The following is a 20,473-nucleotide window of genomic DNA, read 5'->3' on the forward strand; positions in this document are numbered from 1 at the left end:
GCAGTGCCTGTGGCTGATAGATAATTAAATATTAAATTTACACAAATGATGAGCCCCTGTTTGTGACAGCATCTAGTCCTGCTGCTTTTTAGATTTAAATGTGCCCACATGTCTTTAGGCAGCACCGTATAGATGTTCTTTACAGCAGTCATTCAAACATGATCTGTCAGGCGAACACAGGATAAATGTCTGTTTGACACTTTCTTTTAGAGCTAAGCTTTTTTTTATTTTACTTCAAACCAGTTTTGATGTCTTGCGTCTGTGTGTAAACATCTATGTTGTTTTTATGGTTTACATGAATATTTCAGTGTTAAAATTGGAAGTCGGTGCCATCTAACAATAACAAAATCACTGAGAAGTTGCTCTGTGTCTCGTGCCGTCTCCTCCCTGTTTACATCTTTCCATCCAATAATCTTTGTCCTCACTTTAAGATCTCACCCCCACCAGAGTCTCTGAATTTGAACTTTCTCAGACCTCTTCCAGTCCTGGTATTAACATCCGTCCTGAGTGATCCGATCTGAACCCACCCAAATGCGTCTTGAGATCTGATCAGTCAGTCTGAGAGGCATGTGGCCACATTCTTTTCTATGTGTGAACACTCTCAGCTGACGTCCTCTCACCTGCTACAGTTTCAAAATGAGTCAAATGTATTTGTATGCCTCTCAGTGTCCATATGTTGATTTGTTTGTGTCACCGCCACAACACATCTGTAAATCATATCAATATCAGACTGGGTTAAAACATAATTTGGTCCTCTCCAACACAAACGTAACACATGTACATGAATATCTGCATATAGAGCAAATGGGATCCGATCACAAGTGGTGACAGGAGACACATTTGAATACCAAGTGTAAAAAGACGAACTTGGAGCTGTGCCCTTGTGATCAGATCTCTCAGATGAATGTTAATACCAGGTATGAACAGGACCTCAGTCGTCCATATTTTAACCCAGTTCATTAGGTGTCCATATCATCATCGTTTTACCTCCTGATTCTCATCATTGTAGCAGATTGTTTGAGACTCGTCCTCCTCCGATCATGCATCCATCTGTGCCACTTGTAGCTCCTGTCCCAGTATATGTCCTCTGGTTTCCCAGTTAACCGCCCTCTCCTCCCCACCCTGCCTCCTCCCTCCCTCCCTCCCTCCCTCCCTCCCCCCCTGCCTGCCCCCACCACCGGAGGCCTTCTCTGCAGGGCTCTGTCTGATATGTTTGATATATTAGGTTGTTATTCAGTCCCAACTATATATCAAACATATTCCTACAGTGTCCCGCTCTGTCTACAGACTTGTGGTGTGAATGTGTCTGTGTGTGAAAGCGTGTGTGTGTATGCGTGCGTGCGTGTCAATAGGTTGACATGAATATGATTGAATGTGCAAAACTGGACGTGCATGTAGCTTCTTATCAGCTGTTACAGTTCAGTAAGATACTTAGTTTCTGGCCTTGTGAGGTTTTTTAAACCTTTTTGTTTTTCTGGTTGCTTTTTTCCATCCCAAACCCAGTTCCATTTAATAATGATGGTGAAATTAAAATTCCATTAAAAGTTTTTTTACAAAAACCTTTGGAGTTATCAATAATAAATCAAATCTTTGTGAGACTGTGGTTACAATTACATGTATTGTAGAACTTGTAGAACCCCAATTTAACTTGGTGACTTTAAATACTAGTGGCACTAATAGTTGAAAATTGAAGCCGAGTGAAAGACCCCATTCTGTCTTCTCCCCCCTCAGCTAGCGGATGAGACGCTGAACTTTGAGGAGCAGATCCTGGAGGCAGCCAAGTCCATCGCCGCAGCCACCAGCGCTTTGGTCAAATCAGCCTCTGCTGCTCAGAGAGAGCTGGTGGCTCAGGGAAAAGTGGGCTTGATCCCTGCTAATGCTGTGGACGATGGCCAGTGGTCCCAGGGACTCATCTCTGCAGTGAGTATAAAGTACTGTTTAATGCAGGTTTCAGTCTGAGGCACACAAGCAAACAAAATCATTCAAATGCACTTTTAATTGTCTCCACCAGGCACGTATGGTAGCAGCAGCGACCAGCAACCTGTGTGAGGCAGCCAACGCCTCGGTGCAGGGTCACGCCAGCGAGGAAAAGCTCATCTCCTCAGCCAAGCAGGTGGCTGCGTCCACGGCTCAGCTGCTGGTGGCCTGTAAGGTGAAGGCTGACCAGGACTCGGAGGCCATGAGGAGACTGCAGGTACAGTTTAGTCACTTTTCAAAAGACATCCCCAGGTTTCTGTAATATTCCTCATCACATCCAGTGTAGAAATGCTCATATTTACCACAGCAGTTGTAGACGTGGCTGCTCAGCTTCTATAGTTGTCCTCTAAAGTCTACTTAGATTTTTCATGCTGCTTTTTGTTGTTGTTCTGATTGGATGTGTTCCTCACACAGATTGCTGGAAACGCTGTGAAGAAAGCATCAGACAACTTGGTGCGGGCTGCTCAGAAGGCAGCATTCGACAAAGCAGATGAAGACAATGTGGTGGTCAAGACAAAGTTTGTGGGTGGAATAGCACAGGTAGGAATGTTGAGCAGGGTTAGGACTAAACATTTAGTCTTTTATCAGTTAGCTCCGGTGTATTATCACACTGAATTAATTGATATTGTGACCTTTTAACAGTACCCTTCAAATGATACAGGATATATCCAGTATAACCAGTTTTGGTGTCCTATGCAGATCATTTTGCCTCCTTTTTGTTTCTTAAAAAAATCCATATCAACAAATGCAAATACTGTATTTTTAACTCAAAACACATAATTAACTGACCATAAAGGAAGCATTGAGAGAAGTGCTGATATTTACTATAAGCATTATGTGGCTTTTGAACCAGAAGGTATCTTAATGACATTTGTAAAACTCCTCTTCATCACTATTTTAAACTCAGTAGAGTTGATCCCTCCACCAAGGACCAACAGTCCCCTTATGAAACCACATTTAAATTCACTTGGTCCAGATTTATATTTGGATCTGCACAAAATTGCACACATTCAGAAATATCTCCTAAGAGATTGAAAAATAAATCTTGGTCCAACCACTGATCCAGATCCGCACTTACATTTTCCAACAAACCAACAAGGGTTAAAAAGAATCCTCCTTGGAGGTAAAACACGATTGAAACCACAAAATAAACAGTAAAATGTGTTTAGGTACCTGCTGGACAAAATGTTAAATGCTTTATATTAATAAAATGTTTTGTCTGCGTGTCCAGATTATTGCGGCCCAGGAGGAGATGCTGAGGAAGGAGAGGGAACTGGAAGAAGCCAGGAAGAAACTGGCTCAGATCAGGCAGCAGCAGTACAAGTTCCTGCCCAGCGAACTACGAGAGGACAACAACTAATGACTCAACCTCTGCGTCACTGCTGCGTACAGAGCAGTGGGAAGAGCACATATGTCCATGTGAACATGTGTGTTCTGTTAACACTTGGACAGGTATGTGGCCTACAGCGGCTTCAGAGTCACGTTTGGAGCCCACACAGCACAACGGAAAGATCTTTTAGCAACCACTGTGGGGAACTGACTACTTTCTGAAAACCAACATACAGATTGTGGTGATTTGCCTGAAGAACTGCCTCATGTATAACCTAACCTCTATGACTGATGTAATCTGAACCAGAATGTGACGTGCTGAGGACAAAGCTCATACACTCTCATCTTTGTCCAGAAGCGACACTTTCCTTATTCCGTTTTACAAATTTTCAGCTCAAGCTCACAAACTTTTTAAGATGATGAATTGATTGTATCGCCGCTCATGTCGTATACAGCGGTATAACTGCAACGCTACGTGCAGAGCAAAAATATTTCACCTCGGTACACTGATGTTTTATGAATGTTGGCCTTTTATGCTCCAATTCGGCACCTTAATATCTGTTGTAATCACATGACCTCGGTGTGTGTTGACGTTAATTCTGTGGTCACTAACCTGAATATGAAGGAAGGCAGTTCGGAGTTTTCCTTTAAACACTTGTAAAAGCATCTTTCTTTCTTAACTTTTTTAATGCTGGTGTTATATGGGCTCTACATGCAGAGTTTTGTCCGTGCCCGTGAATATAGGTGTCATCATGTGCGGCCACTGAGACTCGAGGAGAATCGTGTTACTATGTGAAAGCTTTTCCACACTGGACGAATTATTACCATAGAAGGAATATTTATTACTCGTGAGTATTTTTTAGCAGAGAGGGGGCGCAGAGATAATCTCATTTATTTACCATCTCATGTCATGTGATATTCCCTAATATAACATATATTTTTAAATTCCTCATCATGCCAGGTATTGAGACGTCCACACAGTATAAACAGAATTTGATCATGATGCAATAACACGGGTGGTGCTGAAGGGGGCGCTGCTGGCTTCCTTTACACCTTGCAAACTTAAAGTAATAATAAAGGAGAGGATAGTAACTCGGAGCTTAGTTTACTTTTAAGATTGTGTTTAGAGTAATCTGCGACAACACCCTGCATATGAAGGATAGCTGTAAATACCTCAGACCTCTTGAATCAGTTGCCGTGCTTCTTCTATGCGCCTTGTGCTTTGTCTGATGGTGACGACGCCCAGCAGAAAAACTTCCCTCCTTTTATTTTCCTCTCCCATTGATAGGAAATTATTACAGTAGTTTAATTTGTGTTCCCCCAGCAATACTAGATCACTGCCAGGGATTGATCTGAGTCAATTCACCTCCAATTCTGCGGGTTCAGGAAGAAGTCAAATCAAAATTTGGAAATAAATTTGCAATAAGCGAATAACTCTTGTAAGAATTGAGGTTAAACTGAGTGAACTGAAAGTGAAGTGACACTAATGGCTGCAGTTAAACTTTTCCTTTTTTTTTTTGTCCGTCCCGATCTAAAGGTGCTTCTGTGTAACTTACTACTCGCTGCAATAGAAGAACTTCTTTTGTTTACTGAGTTTGATTGTAGTGTGTTTGGTTTCCCTCGTCTTACTATATATGGGCTGTGTTTTCTCAATATTAAAGGACAGTATATTGTATCGTGAAGATTCGCTCCTGCTGTGAAACTGCATGGCTTTGTGCTTCAGTTGCATCTCACTTTGTTTATACAGCGACAGAGATAAACTTTTGAAGGATGCACTGAGCAATCGCAGAGACATCTCACCACGGTGAGCAGGTTGAATCCAGAGGTGTTTTCTGGCATTGTGTTTTGTGTGTTGGAGTGGGGGTGGGAGGGGAATATTCACTACTCATCAGTCAAGTCCGTAGAGTTTTATGATTAGTGCCTTAGTCCGTAGCCCATACAGTGTCTGGTCCGCTCCGAGCGGGCAGCTTCACCTCATCGGTCAGTAGAAGGTCCAGGACGAGCTGTTTGTTTTGGGAATGCAGGTTTATGTTTGTGGGTTTTCTAAAACGTGATGCCCCCCTTTGTTATTGTACTGTTCCTCTTAAAGTGCTGAACCAAGTGCATCCCCTTTATCTCTCTCTTCTCTCTGCCGCATGTAAAGCCTTTGGGGGATGACAGAGGAACTGTCAGCCAGTCAAAAAATGTGCACCATCAGTATGTATATTATATATATAAGTATATATATGCACACATTTTTTGTACTGGATTCCATGGGCATGTACCACAGTGCTTCTAAACTACGACAGACTGCACTCTCAGGTCTGTCAACTGCTTTATTGTACGTTATGACGTTTTTTGGATGGGCTTTTTTTTTCCTTTGTGCTTTTAAGCCTCTTTGAAAGATAAATGTGATAAGAACATTTGGATATATCTGTCACCATTAAGATCATGATGTGGAGTATTTGAAGTGTTCTGTATGTTTCCTCTCCTTAACAGAAATACGGCTATGAAGTTAGGACGATTAAGATAAGTGGTAACATACGATATAAAAGATATTTATCTGGCCTCAATAAAACTATTTTTTGTATTCACTGAAAAATAAAGCATTTCGATGGAAATAAGTGTGTCGAGATTTCTTCTTGTGGTTATACAAGTTCGTTCCTTAATTTTTTCATTGAATCTTTATTTGAACTTAGGAATGTGATGTGGTAGAGAACTTATTCACATTAGAGCCAAGTACAGAAAATAAACAAAAGATAAACAGCAAAAGTAAAAACCTGGGGAATAAGTACAGTACATACAACCAAACTTTTTTTTTTAAACTAAAACAAGAACGGCTGGAGGTAAAACAAGGTACTAGAGTGAGGAAAAACTACAAAAAACACCTTTGAACAGACGCAGAAATTAACAGAAGTATGGTTATAACACTAATCACTACTGCATCCAACTGCATTTTAAGAACAGTAAAAAGCTCTAAAGAAGCACATTTATTCATCTGTATGATTTAGCTGTGGAGACCTGGTATACCCTCCTCACATTTGGCACCTCAAGATGATACATCACATTGGAAATTTGAAACGTCTACTTGACCTATATTTCATTATACAACAAACTATATTCGTCTCAATACATCAATGTTAAAAAGTAGGACATGGAATACGGTTAAAAGTGAAAACATTGTCATCACAGATTGTTGATCAAGACTAAAAATCTGATTAAACATTTAATATGATTTCAAAATGTACTGAGGTTGAATACCCACATTTTATACAAACTTATACTCCTGTCAGTTTAGAAACTGCTCAGAAACAACATGTAGAACTTTATTTGGGTAAGTAAAACTTACTGAGAGTAAAACTGAGCATTTTACTGAATAAATAAAACATGAACCCTTTGGTTCCTCGTCTCAGTCCGTGACTTCCTCCCACAGTGTTTCAGCAGCAGCCCAGACACTGATGAAGAACCACTGTGACCTCTGCAGCCTGAGTGAATAGCAGAGAGATGAGTCTTGGCAGGTGAATAAGGTCTTTAAGTGTCTGTGTCAGTTTAGTGTCAGGACGAGATGGGATTTCTGAGTCAGCACTAAATCTGAAGCCATAGTGAGTCCAGGCTCTGAACTGAGAACTGTGCTAAATTTGTCCAGCGCTAAAATCTGAGGAGGCAATGTCAATTACAGTTGCACAGCTGCTCCAAGAACTCCTTTTAAACCTGGAATCCATATCCTGACATTTTATCATGGAGAAGGTTTTTAACGCTGCTACTACTACATACCTTTCTCATGTGAAAGAAATCTAAAGTTCAGTGACTGTTAGACATTTTTCTGAATAACAAGAGGCCCTGTTGCAGTGGTTGGGCTCGGGGGGGGGGGACACAGCAAAAACCTTGGCTAAAAGGACAAGAGCATTGAATTGAATATGGAGAAGCAGCTGATGGAAGACAGCTCATCCATTACTTTTATGTCCTGAATCTAATTATAATAAATGTGAGAAAGTGGGTACGCAGCGAGGTCATAAGCTTCGATGTCACTGTAGACATTTAAAAACAAAATAAAAGATTACCTCCACTGTCTCTTTGTTTCTCTCTCAGCCTCTTTTACCTACAGTCACCTCAATTTTCACATTTGACTTTAAATCAAAGGTTCAGCCTGAGATCAGGACTTGGGGTCAACGTTCACTTTTAATATTTACTATTTTTATGAGTAGTTCTGATAAAATGTATATATTTAAATTGTATTTTGTTATCATTTACATTTTTATTCAAATTGCTTGTATGGTTTACCTTCAATTGTTTTCATGTTTAATTTGTAAAGCACTTTGTAACTGCATTGTGGAAGGTGCTCCATAAATAAAGTTTTATTATTGTTATCAGGTTGTTGTTGCTGTGTTACTCCACAGACAGAAAAAGACACAGCAGGGATACTGGAACAAGCCCTTGTGCACGGCGGCGAACACACTCATCACATTGATGTGGTTACATGACCTCACACATGAGCTCTGTACGTCTAAACCCTCTGCGATAAGCTTCATTTGTTCGGACCCGGGGGGATTTGGCGCTACACTAACATTGTTCCTCCTCCATACTTTTAATAGCTGAGTTGGAAGTGAGAGATTCCAGTCTCCATATTAACAATGAAATCATCACATAACTGTTCTCACATTACTCACTCAGCTGCCTCAACACATCTATACCAGCTTTTATTTGTGGTTTGACACTGAGGTTCGATAAAACTAATGAATACTTATTGGCATTATAACAAGATATGAATGAAAGCTGTCAAACATATAGAATGTTGATGAAACAAAGACTTGTCTACAACATGAAATCAGTGCATGACCAACAATAATAAAAATAATATTAATAATAATAATCAAATCAAATCTCAAAGACCTTTAAACTCTACAGGCCACACTATCACTGTTAGAGTGATCACATTTCCCCATGCATGATGGGAATTCTGAGGGTTATTTTAATTGTCACAGCTGTCTGTCATATGTCTCCAACAGAATAATCTCATCCTCACAAGGGAGCTTTTTTTGTCCAAAGAACCTTTTGTTTTGAAAGGGTACATCTTTATCCTTTGATGTAAGTAATTTCATGATGAACAGACAAATAAAACATGAAATGTTTGTATAAAAATGTTGATTTCCTCTGTGAAATACTCACAATGAGTCGTTCAATACCTGATTTAACAGCAGAAATATGAACTATTATACCTGTTTTCACTCATTCACTGGAAATGATCAGTAAAAACATGTGTAAAAAAAAGTGTAGATTACTGCTGCAGTAGTGTTAATAATTTAATGTAAGGGGCAAAATCCAAAGAATCATGAGGACAGTTGTCTGTGCTGCAGGAGAATCTTGACCATGCATTCTGGCCCTAGAATGAAAAATAGAAAATTCAAATTTTAATTGTAACGCCAAGTCCACAAACCGCTGAGGCCATCCATCTATGTAAATCATTAATTGTTGGACAGGTACAGAGTGGTGATGTCTGTCTCTCTATCCATCCAGGGTGCTAGGGTGACATGGATTGCACCATGAGCCCCTCTGATCTCTGCATATGAGGGGAATCCCTGGCTTGCTACTAAACAGCCCACAAAACACATGGCGGGATGACAACTCAGTGACAGCTGACGGCTTAAAAAAAAAAGCCCCACACCAAGGGTATCAGGCTGGACCACCACAGAGGCACAATATAACAGAATGAAACATGGGGGGAAAACAGGGATCATTTGATTTTACTAAAGTAGACATTATAAAATCTAAAACTTTCAAAGTGTGATAGCAATCTATTGAAGTATTCTGTTTCTTCTTCAGCTACAGATTTATGTGTGATACATCACTACTCAGAGAAAGAAGGAATAGTGAAGTGCTAAAGGTTTAAAATGTCATATAGCCTGTGTTTCTATAACAACAATTTCTTTCACAAATTAACCAAAATAGTTCTGATTTTCAAGAAAGCCTTTTCCTAAAGCTTGGTGAGGGTGGGTGTGGCTATAAAGGGACACAGAGAGTCCAGCAGGTGCTTTTCTACAAAGTAAGATCCCAATATATGCACTCAACAAAACACAAGCAGGAGAGTGAGGGACTAACAGAGGAGGATGCAAAAATCTAAAGGCATCTTAAAAGGACAAATAGTATGGGTTGTGGACAAAAAGAGAGGGCTGTGCATAAAATACTACATAACAGTGGTGTACAGTATGTAAGTAAAACATATTTAACATAAGGAGATCACCCATTATTTCCCCCCTTAAACTTATATTTATGATTCTTCTCGAGGTCTAACTTTCCCGACTAAATCAGTTACTGTACAGGTTATAGTGGACTGTAAACTTTCAGTACTCAGCCGTCCACCAGTCGTAACAACCGCTTGTGTGTGACAGCTGCGTCTGAGCCAGTGTCCCTCTGAACTATCACAGAGGTGAAGCGAGGGGGCCATTCAAATGCCAAAGCTGTGTCTTCCACTGTGTGTTCATGCCGCTATGTCCACTGTGGCCCACTGGAGATATAGCTCTCGGGCATCTATTACCTAAGAGAGGAGTTGAACAAGCTTGATGATATACTCCGACGTATCGGATTCCTGCTCGGATGTTGAACTATGCAGTGAGGGAGGTGCTGAAAGGATCCCTGGAAGACAAACTGGCTAATATGACACCCCCACAGAGGGTGACGAACTTTCACAGGGGCTTATCCAATTAGATATATATGTGTTGTATGAATATATCTTTCATACATGAGGTGCAATGACAATTCAGTCTGGTAACAATCTGTTGAAATGCTGTTGTTGTGAATAAATAATGTGTGTTTACAGGTCTAAAATCCTGTATTTTGGCACTAAACATGAAAAAGTATAATACAGTTGTAAGACTCCGGCCAAACTGTGTCTCATGCTCACACATGGATTCTGGGGTATATTCCTGAGTGAATATTAAGTCACTATTATCAGCATATTTCTCTCAGATCCCCCCTCCTGAGGGGCTACTACCTCCATGACTCTTGTCAATTCCTGCCTGTCACTTGAATGGTGTGAGAAAAAGGAGTGGACGTCTTGGTGTGAGGGGAGGAGGGGCCCTCTGACGTATATGCCCCATGTATAGTCACAGAAGAGATCAAATGTCTCTCAAGAGCGAATCAGCGATGAGATTCATAGAAAAGAAAGTTCACATGTTGGCAAGCAGCTGTGCTTGCTTCCCATAAAGTAGTGGGTGTCCAGTAACTGCCCTGCCAAAACACGTATTTGACTCGCTACATCGTGAGCGAGCTCCCACTCCAGCTTGGTGTTAAGTGTGGTTCAGACGCCCCGTGCCTCTCATTCAGTTTCTTTTTTGGTTTCGCGCGGACACCCCCCGACACTAAGCAGCCATGGATGCCATCAAGAAGAAGATGCAGATGCTCAAGCTCGACAAGGAGAATGCCTTGGACAGAGCTGAGCAGGCCGAGTCAGACAAGAAGGCAGCTGAGGACAGGAGCAAACAGGTCGGCATCCACTGCGGAACTTGCACTTGCGCTTTTACGCACTGGGGCAGATGGCACAGTGCGCTTTAGCGCTGCTTGGTTGCCGCATGGCTAGTGTCCTGTCACTGAGGATTGATATGTATCATCATAACATTTGATTAACTTTGAAAAACACAATATACATATAATATATATTATTTTTTAAAACATTTTTTAAACATTTGGGAAAACAGATTACAGTTTACATTTGCTATTGTATTAGGCACGATTTAGCTATGATATCTAATGTTATGCCTATTTTATTAGCCTAAGGGCTTTTGCAATTGGTTAATTGGTGTTGTGATTGAAAATGAGCACATACAACACGATAATGGTGTTGGAAGTAAATCTCTTCTTGTTCCTCTGTGTCCCAGCTTGATGATGACCTGGTGACACTGCAGAAGAAGCTGAAGTCAACTGAGGATGAGTTGGACAAGTACTCTGAAGCCCTGAAGGATGCCCAGGAGAAACTGGAGGTCGCTGAGAAGAAGGCCACAGATGTGAGTTTGTGTTGATGGCCCCACAGATTGGTGGAGAAGCCCCTGTAGGGCGATGATAATGTTATGACCCAGAGCCACCCCTTGGGCCTCCCTCCAGGAAACTAAGATTACCAGCCTCCATACAGATTCTCTTACAATTAAGTTATGCAATTATCAATCATATAGGAGGCCTGGGGGCAGTATAGGATGAATATATGGATATTTAAATTTAGCTCTTGTGCTGTAGATGGTAAGGTCACAGCTCAGTGACCTACCAGTGCATTACACAACCTTTTGGACGAATCTGAGGACCAGTGGAGAGTTTCAGACGTTTTACAAGCATATTATGGCCTGTACAATCCCTGACAGACTTGTGGTGATGCTGGTTTCAGTTGACTTGCTGCACTTATGTCTGATCACAATGACGTTACAGGTTCATAGGCTGCTCTTAATGGGACACTCATTTCAACTAACTGATTTTGTCAAAACCAGCAAAGACGTCATAAACAAAGCACAAATCTAATAACATTATCAACATAGCCTGCCATGGGATAATGTAAGATAACCTCTGTTGACCTTAAATATGGACTTGATTAATCAATTGATCGATTGATTGATTCACTGATTGAAAGATTGACAGGGGACAAAAGTAGACTCACAGATTAGAGAGATGGACTGAAAACTAATATAACCAACTGTAACCTACATTTGTTAGGATTAGATTTAAGCTAAACTGTATGGAACATTATAGTAAGTAAATAAATATTAAGTAGAATAGTGTCTTGTTGAATTCGTAGGGCAGGATAAAGTAGCATTGAGCAAATAAGTGGGCCATAAAAAAGCACTTTAGGGATGCAACATGGTTGTGGGTCATAATGTATCTACAGAAAGCAATGTTGTTAGCATAAAATAAATGTCATTCAGGTTTGATGATGATAATAAGAATAAGAATAATGCTATAATAATAATACGGGATCTGGTTTATGAACTTGACTATTAACGTAAACTAATTAGTCAGTTAGTTAGTCAGTTAGTGAGTGAGTGAGTTACTAGTCTCATAGTGTCGGTATCTAATGACTGAGTCAGTGTGTGATGTCTGAGCTGAGGCTGTGATAGGGTGAGCTCACTGCACCAGCAAGGGATGCGCTCCAAACACACCATGAATTAAACTGTTGTGAAACAGACTGAAAGTACAAAGGCACGACACTGAATTCATTTGAAAGAACAGACGACACGAGCGCAGCTTGTTTACTTTCGTCTTCCCTGGATGAACGTAGTTGAGTGCGTTTAAAAAAATCTGGTACTTCCGGGACCGATGGCACGTCCCAATCCTCATCAGCAGTTGATTAGAGGCGGTGGGGGCAGGGATCAAACGCGCCGCATCCTCCGAGAGTGTGCGTGAGTGTGCGTGAGCGAGCCCGCACACCGCAAACAGGCAGACAGACACAGAGAGAGAGAGCGGGGGGACCACACCAGCTTATAGCCCAGATACAGGAGTGACAACAGGGAAGAACGAGGTAAACATGGCCGGTGGGAGCTCCCTGGAAGCCGTGAAGAAGAAAATCAAGTCGCTGCAGGAGCAGGCCGATGTGGCGGAGGACCGAGCCGCGCTGCTGCAGCGGGAAGTGAACCAGGAGAGGACCGCGAGGGAGGCAGTAAGCTGCTGCTAATCACCTAAGGCAATTAGTCCGCAGGCTGCCGGCGGCATTAGACGCAAATCTGCTCAAAAAGCGTGGCCGCCGGGGCCCAGACAGCGGCCGTGTGTGCAGTCAGGTACCGGGTAGACATGTTGGAAGTCGGCCCCCGCTGCAGGGTGCGCCGAGGAGGGGAGGATGGAGTTAGGAGAGATGAGGGACGAAGGGCTCCACCCGAACACACCACCCGCCCTGTAACCACCGTGCTAACAGCAGCACCGCAGCTCCTCATGCAGGGAGTTAGCTGGTGGGATCCCAAAGGAGCTGCTGCTGTTTCTCATCTGTAAAGTACAGCCATGTTTAGTAGCTAATTTGTTGGTGGGACAGAGATGAGTAACTCACTGTGAGACAGGAAGTTGAAGGTGTAAAAGGGAAAAGGAAGGGAGGTGGAATTAGCCTAACATTTTCCTGAAATGCACAATGTTGGGTTTTGGGTGTTGGGTTTAAAATGCCTCCCATCCCCTCACCCTGTGAGCCCATCAGAGCCTGCATCCCTCCCTGCAGGGGGCCCATGACCCAGCCCCACGCTCACTGCGGACAGACCACAGAGGGTTTGGGGATGTTTTAAGCCTGCGAATGCAACTCAAACTTGACTGATGATTGTGGTGTTGTGCTCTTTCCCTAGGCTGAGGGTGATGTAGCCTCCCTGAACAGGCGTATCCAGCTGGTCGAGGAGGAGTTGGACCGTGCTCAGGAGCGTCTGTCCACAGCTCTGACCAAGCTGGAGGAGGCTGAGAAGGCTGCTGACGAGAGTGAGAGGTGGGTTTCTGGCACCTGCAGAGACCGACCACCCACTGGATCAACACACTCGGCTCACATGCCTTTCTCACAGCGCATTTCAACCATAGGTTGTGCACAGAGCCAAACATTTTTAGCCTCGCGTCATCTCCTATTAAAGAAGAAAAGCCTGTCCTGAATCCCCCACCGCACTTAAATGTACCTATTATGCTTTTACTTATTGTCTATCATATACATTACATATTGTTATGTCAGTAATGCATATACAACCAATCCCTCTTTGACAAAAGCTCAATCGCCAGACTACTGATTGATGGGTTTCAGCGTTTTTTCCCCACTTCCCCAATGTGATTTAAATCAGTAATATTGATATGATAATATCTAGAATCTCTCTTGCTCCGGATCTTTGTCCACTCTCAAACTTCAGATCAGATTCGGGCTCAAACATGTATGAATGTATTTGTAGTTGCAATTTCCAATCAATTGTGCTCTGCTACTTGTTTTTAGTTACTTAGCTTTGCTTTTACAACCTAAACACCCGGTGCTAGGTGCGATGGTTTCCTGATATTCGGCCAATCAAAAGAAGGTTGAGGTCTCTTATGGAGGCCTTGGCTAATATTGCCTGTTTCAGTCAAAAGCTGCCCAACTGTTAGTTTTGAGTTAAATAGACTGTTGTTGAACTGTGAATCATGCAGAGTTACTGTAGCCGAGTGCCAGAATAAAAATATGGAGCAGGAAATGAGCATAATGGGTCTCCTTAAAGTTTATGGTCCCATGCTGTTGCAAACTTTTTGAAGCACTGTGGTCATGTTGGCTCTGAATCCCATTCAAGACAAATAAGAAAATGAACGAATAGCACTAAAATACAGGATTGTGCTAAACTCTGGTATTTTAAAGATCATAGATTTCATTTAATACATGTTGAGCTACTCCATTAACCTTTGGCTCAGCGCTGCAACAAGTGGCTGTAAGTAATATTGCATTTATGTACTTAAACAGCAGAAAAGCAGTTATTTTAATGATTTTTAGCATAATTCCATGACTAAATTATTTATTTTTGCCTTGTTAGAATTGTTGATATCCAAATGTCTTCATGACTAATGCAGTAAAACTCATGACCAATCGTAGAAGAGGTGGTACATTTGTCTTTGTTCGGTGGACATAATGGTCACACTTGTTGCCTAAAGTGTACGATGTAAGTGGAAGACTGTGTAGTTCTCCTTGTGTTTCAGACTAGCTTTGCCAGCATGTGACAAGAATCAAGGAAACATGTTCCCCTGTGAACTTAAAGATCCACATTTTCAGAGACAAACCACTTGTTTCTTGTCAGTCAGTCCTCGCCACGCCGGGCCTGCTGTTGTGCTTACCTGCCGTGCTTTTTTTCTTTCCCTCAGAGGCATGAAGGTTATTGAGAACAGGGCGATGAAGGATGAGGAGAAGATGGAGCTGCAGGAGATCCAGCTGAAGGAGGCCAAACACATTGCTGAGGAGGCTGACCGCAAATATGAGGAGGCAAGTTTCTCAGCTGTTCACTGTGGACTTAGTGCTACATGCTTTCACTTCAATGTCACAGCTGTGGCTGTCTGCTGTCGGATGAATATTGTTGCTGCAGAGTCGCAATCCATCATGGATTTAATCCTTATGTGTAGAACTAGTGTGCGACTAAACTGTGCATGTTGTGACTTAAGGTGGCCCGTAAGTTGGTGATCATTGAGAGCGACTTGGAACGTACAGAGGAGCGCGCTGAGATGTCTGAGAGGTAACCGTTTCCTCCCCCCATCTGTTTCTCCAAAGTCACAACAATGTTGCTTTTAATTTTCCTCACATTTCTCTTTCTATCTGCTGCTTCTTCGACCACACTTAAAATGAATAGCAAGTGCTCTGAGCTGGATGAGGAGCTGAAAACCGTGCAGAACAACCTGAAGTCTCTGGAGGCTCAGGCAGAGAAGGTAAGATGGCCGACGGAGAAGATTCCCAGCAAATGCTCCACAGTATAAACACCAGAACATTATGATTATATTCGACTTACGCTGCCCTTTGTGTGTAACCACAGTACTCGCAGAAGGAGGACAAGTACGAGGAGGAGATCAAGGTTCTCACAGACAAGCTGAAGGAGGTGAGTTCATCCTGCAATTTTTTCTATTAATTCTATAATGCCTTTTTAAAAAAATGCTGATTGGGATTCGCCTGAAGTATGCTGACTATATCTTTTTTTTTAGTAGTGATGTAAGTGTTGTCTAAGGCTGTGGTTAGTAAATGTAAACCTCTTAATGGGAATTGCTAATGTTTGACTGTATCCCTCCACTCAGGCTGAGACCCGTGCTGAGTTTGCTGAGAGATCTGTCGCCAAGCTTGAGAAGACCATTGATGACCTTGAGGGTATGTATCTTTTCCACTTGCTTTTTCAGCACTTGCAGAGTTTATATTCGTATTTTTCACAGAATGTTATTTGGTTTTTACTGTATTCAACCAGTCGGCACAAAAAAAGTAACCCGTACAGTGTTCTTCATATCGTAAAAACACGTTTTCTCAATGGAACACTCACAAAGGAGAAAAACGTTTCTCTCCTATAAACGGTGCAGTAGTTAGAGGTTATTTATTTCATCAGCGGGATGTTAAAGAGTCCCCGGGTTAAATATCTGTACTGTCACTTCTCTCCTGCTGAGAGAAGAAACAAGTCCGTGATCCTCAGAGGCCAGTGTGATATTATTCACGTTGGCAAAATCATTTCTCACGACAGTGCTGTTTGACATTTTGCTGTAGTGACTGTTCAAGGCCAACGAGTTGCGAGCGGCCCTCACAGGGTCACGGAACATGTGAGGCTGTTTCTCAGTGACTCCTCAAGAATCTGACACAATATCACCAGCTGTTCCATGAGCCCTTCCTATTTCTGTCCTGCTCTTTTTTTTTTTTATTTCTCAGTCTCTCCATTTGTGTTGCCCTTTTGACGTCTGTTCTCTTGACATCTCTTATTATTCTTTTTCTGTCTTTTCTATTTTATTTCAAATCCCTCGCTGCCTCCTCATAATAATCACCTCACAATAGATGAGCTGTATGCCCAGAAACTGAAGTACAAGGCCATCAGCGAGGAGCTGGACCACGCCCTCAACGACATGACTTCCATGTAATTCACCACACGCTTGTTTTGTGCCTTAGTTATCAATCCCTCTAACAACTTTGCCAACATACAATAGCTCCCTCTTGTGGCATGTTTGGGTGAAGTGAGTTTTACTGTTAAATGTAGGGTATGATGGGATAGATTTTTTTAAAATTCTTAAATCCTCCCTAACCTAACTGCTTTTATAACATTGTTTTGGCTTTGGACTAATTGTGTTTTAAAGATGTTTATAACTTGGCTCTTCGGCTTGATCTTCCCTCATAGTTTCTAGCAACATGGCAGTTCATCCTCACCAGATTCTCAATCTTTTTTTGTCTTACCTCTTACTTCTGCATCCCTTTTTCTGCTTTGGTTTTGCATGACTGTTATCTTCCAATCCTCCTATTTCTCTTTCCAACACTTTTGTTCTTCTCCTTTTTTTTTTTCACAGCTAAATGTTTACACCCTTCACTCCAGAAGCTGGTTGAACGTCTTCATCTCTCATCCTATTTCTTTACTGCCCCACCACCACCACTACTGCACAGTGGGCAGTCGCTGATATCATCCATTTGTCCACCTCTCGTACAGACCTTTTGAGCCCCATTACTTTCTGTAAAATAAACATTATTCCATTAATGTCAGTCCTTCCCCTTTTCTCCTGCCATGTTTCTTTATTTCCATTTGTCCCACCTTTTTTCTTTTTTTTTTGTTAAATATTTGTCTTCTGTATTTATTTATTTTGTCGAGTAGCTTTTGAATAAACTCTGAAGCTCCTCTCCCATTCGCTGCTCCTTTTTCTCTCTCAGAGGACTGTAACTTGGTATAATTGCAATGTTTAGGTGGTAAGTAATCCTGCAAAAAAGAAGACATTTGATGTCAAGCTCAGCTTGATTCCCTGCACCAAAAATCAATAACCTTGAATGTGGAATATTCATTGGTCACAGCTCAACAGGGTGGTTCTGGCCGTAAAACTCCCATTTATTTTCTAAATGGAGATTTTGATTATCAACCATAATGTTTTTACCATCCAATGTAACCTTATGCTATGAGATTGAACAATGTTATATCCCCTGTAGAAGTCTGTATGATATCAACAGTGTATTAAGAAAAACACGTTTAGTTTTTTTCAAATTCAAAGTTGTACTACACTATCCCGCATCCTCAAGTGTAATAGCAATGTCTGATTGGTTGAGCTCGCCGTTACCATGGAAATGTTTACCACAATCGCGAAAATCATGTCTGCTACGATTGGCTAGGTTACTATACACTATACGACTTGCATACAAGTTATAGGTTCTAGGCTTAAAACTTTAAAAATTATAATAATGTTTGGGTAATGTGATCAGCTTGTTAGTCCTGTGGGAAATAACAGGATGATTTCTTAATGTTGTTTATGATCTTTAATGCAAACTAACACTTGTTTAATGATGAACTTCACTGCAGCACTAACTCTTTGTGGTCTGTACTAACCTGCCTTCTGTCTCTTTCCCTTTTCTCTTCTCTGCTTTCTGACTGACAAGACCATCTATACAAGCAGCTTGAGAAAAACCGCCTTCTGACCAATGAACTGAGAGTAGCCTTAAACGATGCCTAAACTGGAGTGGGCTCATCTGCTTTAAGTTTTCTGGAAAAAAAGAACATAGGCAATTGTGTCTCTGACACACAACTTGCACTAAACCAAACATTTCTGTCAACAAGTAGGACGAGGAAGACTTTCACATTATGCATGATCAAACCGCAGATTTAGAGGTTAACCTGACACCCTCAGTTACAGAATGAATTTGATAAGTATTCTCAGTCATTGTCAGGGCTGTAGCACATGAATCCAGTAATCTGTACTGCTGTTGTTTGGGGGGGGGGTGGTGTAGGCTGATTATGCAGACCAAAATGTTTCATGGACTAGAATTCCTTCTGCATCCCTGAACTCGCCTCCAAAAACAAGGACAAGTTTTCATTGCAAATGGTCAAGCATCAACCAAAAGTAAGATAGAAGGTGTTCAGCTTTACAGAGAACTAAACCACTCATTTTGGTTTTATTTCAAGTTTGATTTGATTATTGGGAGTACATTTGTATCACTATAATCGTGTTTGATCAGGGCACTGTCAGTGTTTTTAAACAGGCTTTGCTTTAATATCACTGGATTTTAGTGACGTGGTTCTGAACCCTGTGACGGTCTCGAGCATTTCAGAGAAAGCTTGACAGGCTGTCACTCAAACTCTCCCTGGTAGATCTTTAGATATATTTTTCAATAAGCATATCACCTAAAACAAAACCTCCTGAATTGAATAAAATCGCAAACTAACACAGGCGATAGGTTAAAGTTAAAAATCTGGCTTCTGAAATACATTTTTAAACCAAACCCAGCTATTGCAGAGGGAGTTTGATTCTGTATGTAGCAGTAAGGATGAAGTACTGACCATTGGCCTGTGTAGAGATATTCACAATAACTGTTTCTACTAGTTTCTCATTATTAGTGGTCAGATTGGTGCTCATATTGTTTTTTTAAAGTCTTTTTTTTTTAATTGATCCAAAACTGCGTTGTTGGGGTGTTTGTACTTAATACTAAAGATCATAAGTATCATTCAAGTCCATAGATTTGGAAAAACTTAACAACTTGCCTTAGGTGATATTATTTAGTCCTTAACTCAACCCATGCAGTCATGACTACAGTCCTGTCTTTAGCTTGATCATGATATTCAATATTCTTTAAAGATAACGTTTCAAAATGGAAGTTGAGTTTGTGGGATTGGCTCAGGGTATCTGAGTTGAGGAAATGTATTTGCTTATTGAATGTTAACTTATATTATTGGGGAAAATATAGAATATCAATTCCTCAAACTAAAGTTTGAAACAATATCCAACCAAAGTCTAACACTGTCTATTAACCTGGAAAAGAGCTTTGTCTGCTATAGTGTGTGCATCTCTGCGCTGTTTGTTCTCCGATGTTTAACTGATGCAATGCTATATTAACAGATAAACTCACGCGTGCTCAAGAAGAAGGCCTGAGGGTAAAACAGACGCTGGATCAGACTCTAATGGAGATGATTAACATTTGACCCAGCTTTGTTCCCCTGCCCCACGATGCTTCCTCTGCTGTGAATATGGCTGGCTCCCATATACGACTGCTGCCGATAATGTGAGGAGTTGTTTCTATGTCTCCTCTGAACCTGTTGTCCTGAAGAACCACATTCAACACAAGGTAGCACAGAAGCTTCTATAGCGCCCCTCAAACTATACTGTTTCCCTCACACACTGTATTCAAAGGTTAGTTACAATTCACTGTATATCTTAAATAGGTTTATATGTATGTTCAAATAATTTGCACTTTCTTGGGAGGAAAAATCCTGCACATAACCATCATGATCAAAGCCATAAGTTATGCCAAGTTACATAAAAGGGACTTTTATTATGTGTACTTTTGTAAAGTTGCTTCTTTGTCTTTGATTCTTGTGTATTGTAAACATGTATTAAGTGGCAGTAGCATAGTTGCTTGAATGTATTGTTTTGTTCCAGCTGAGTGAGAGAAATGTCTGCGCACTGTACTCACTTCTCTGTTCATTTTGAGAAACTGATGTTTGATTTGTCTCTCGCATTTTATCTTGGAAATGTAAAGATAAATAAATAAATTGAAGTATAATGTACTTTAAGTCTGGCATCATTACAAATGTTTTTCAATATTGTG

The 20,473-nt window shown here is 41.2% G+C and overlaps 2 protein-coding genes across 10 annotated transcripts in view; both read left to right on the top strand.

The window, feature by feature from the left end:
* Positions 1-5,906, top strand: part of tln2a (talin 2a) — a 93,240-nt gene extending 87,334 nt beyond the window's left edge. For all 4 annotated transcript variants that reach the window (XM_035163420.2, XM_035163449.2, XM_035163430.2 and 1 more), the window contains 4 exons: positions 1,732-1,920; positions 2,012-2,194; positions 2,392-2,517; positions 3,209-5,906. In XM_035163420.2, the coding sequence (XP_035019311.1) occupies positions 1,732-1,920; positions 2,012-2,194; positions 2,392-2,517; positions 3,209-3,337 (627 nt within the window). In that variant the 3' untranslated portion in view covers positions 3,338-5,906. The remainder of the gene's footprint in view (positions 1-1,731; positions 1,921-2,011; positions 2,195-2,391; positions 2,518-3,208) is intronic.
* Positions 5,907-10,554: 4,648 nt separating this feature from the next.
* LOC118112927 (tropomyosin alpha-1 chain) lies at positions 10,555-20,432 on the top strand. 6 transcript variants are annotated; one of them, XM_035162427.2, is made up of 10 exons: positions 10,556-10,764; positions 11,157-11,282; positions 13,581-13,714; positions 15,088-15,205; positions 15,382-15,452; positions 15,567-15,642; positions 15,747-15,809; positions 16,003-16,072; positions 16,739-16,817; positions 17,242-17,571. In XM_035162427.2, the coding sequence occupies exons 1-10, from the start codon at positions 10,651-10,653 to the stop codon at positions 17,243-17,245; spliced, it is 855 nt and encodes a 284-aa protein (XP_035018318.1). In that variant the 5' UTR covers positions 10,556-10,650; the 3' UTR covers positions 17,246-17,571. The 6 variants fall into 6 exon arrangements, with proteins under 6 accessions (XP_035018320.1, XP_035018318.1, XP_035018319.1 ...); XM_035162429.2 differs by lacking the exons at positions 16,739-16,817; positions 17,242-17,571 and adding an exon at positions 18,311-20,432 and having other exon boundaries at positions 10,555-10,764; XM_035162428.2 differs by lacking the exons at positions 16,739-16,817; positions 17,242-17,571 and adding an exon at positions 19,765-20,432.
* Positions 20,433-20,473: the final 41 nt, after the last annotated feature.

Source organism: Hippoglossus stenolepis, chromosome 1 (genome assembly GCF_022539355.2).
Source record: "Hippoglossus stenolepis isolate QCI-W04-F060 chromosome 1, HSTE1.2, whole genome shotgun sequence".
NCBI classification, from domain to species: Eukaryota; Metazoa; Chordata; class Actinopteri; order Pleuronectiformes; family Pleuronectidae; genus Hippoglossus; species Hippoglossus stenolepis.

What these genes read in the sequence shown, in the direction of transcription:
- LOC118112927 (XM_035162428.2), top strand. Translation starts at nt 10,651, where the DNA reads ATGGATGCCATCAAGAAGAAGATGCAGATGCTCAAGCTCGACAAGGAG. An exon ending in CTGAGGACAGGAGCAAACAG is followed by an intron (nt 10,765 to 11,156) that starts GTCGGCATCCAC and finishes TCTGTGTCCCAG; the next exon opens with CTTGATGATGACCTGGTGAC. An exon ending in CGCGCTGAGATGTCTGAGAG is followed by an intron (nt 15,453 to 15,566) that starts GTAACCGTTTCC and finishes TAAAATGAATAG; the next exon opens with CAAGTGCTCTGAGCTGGATG.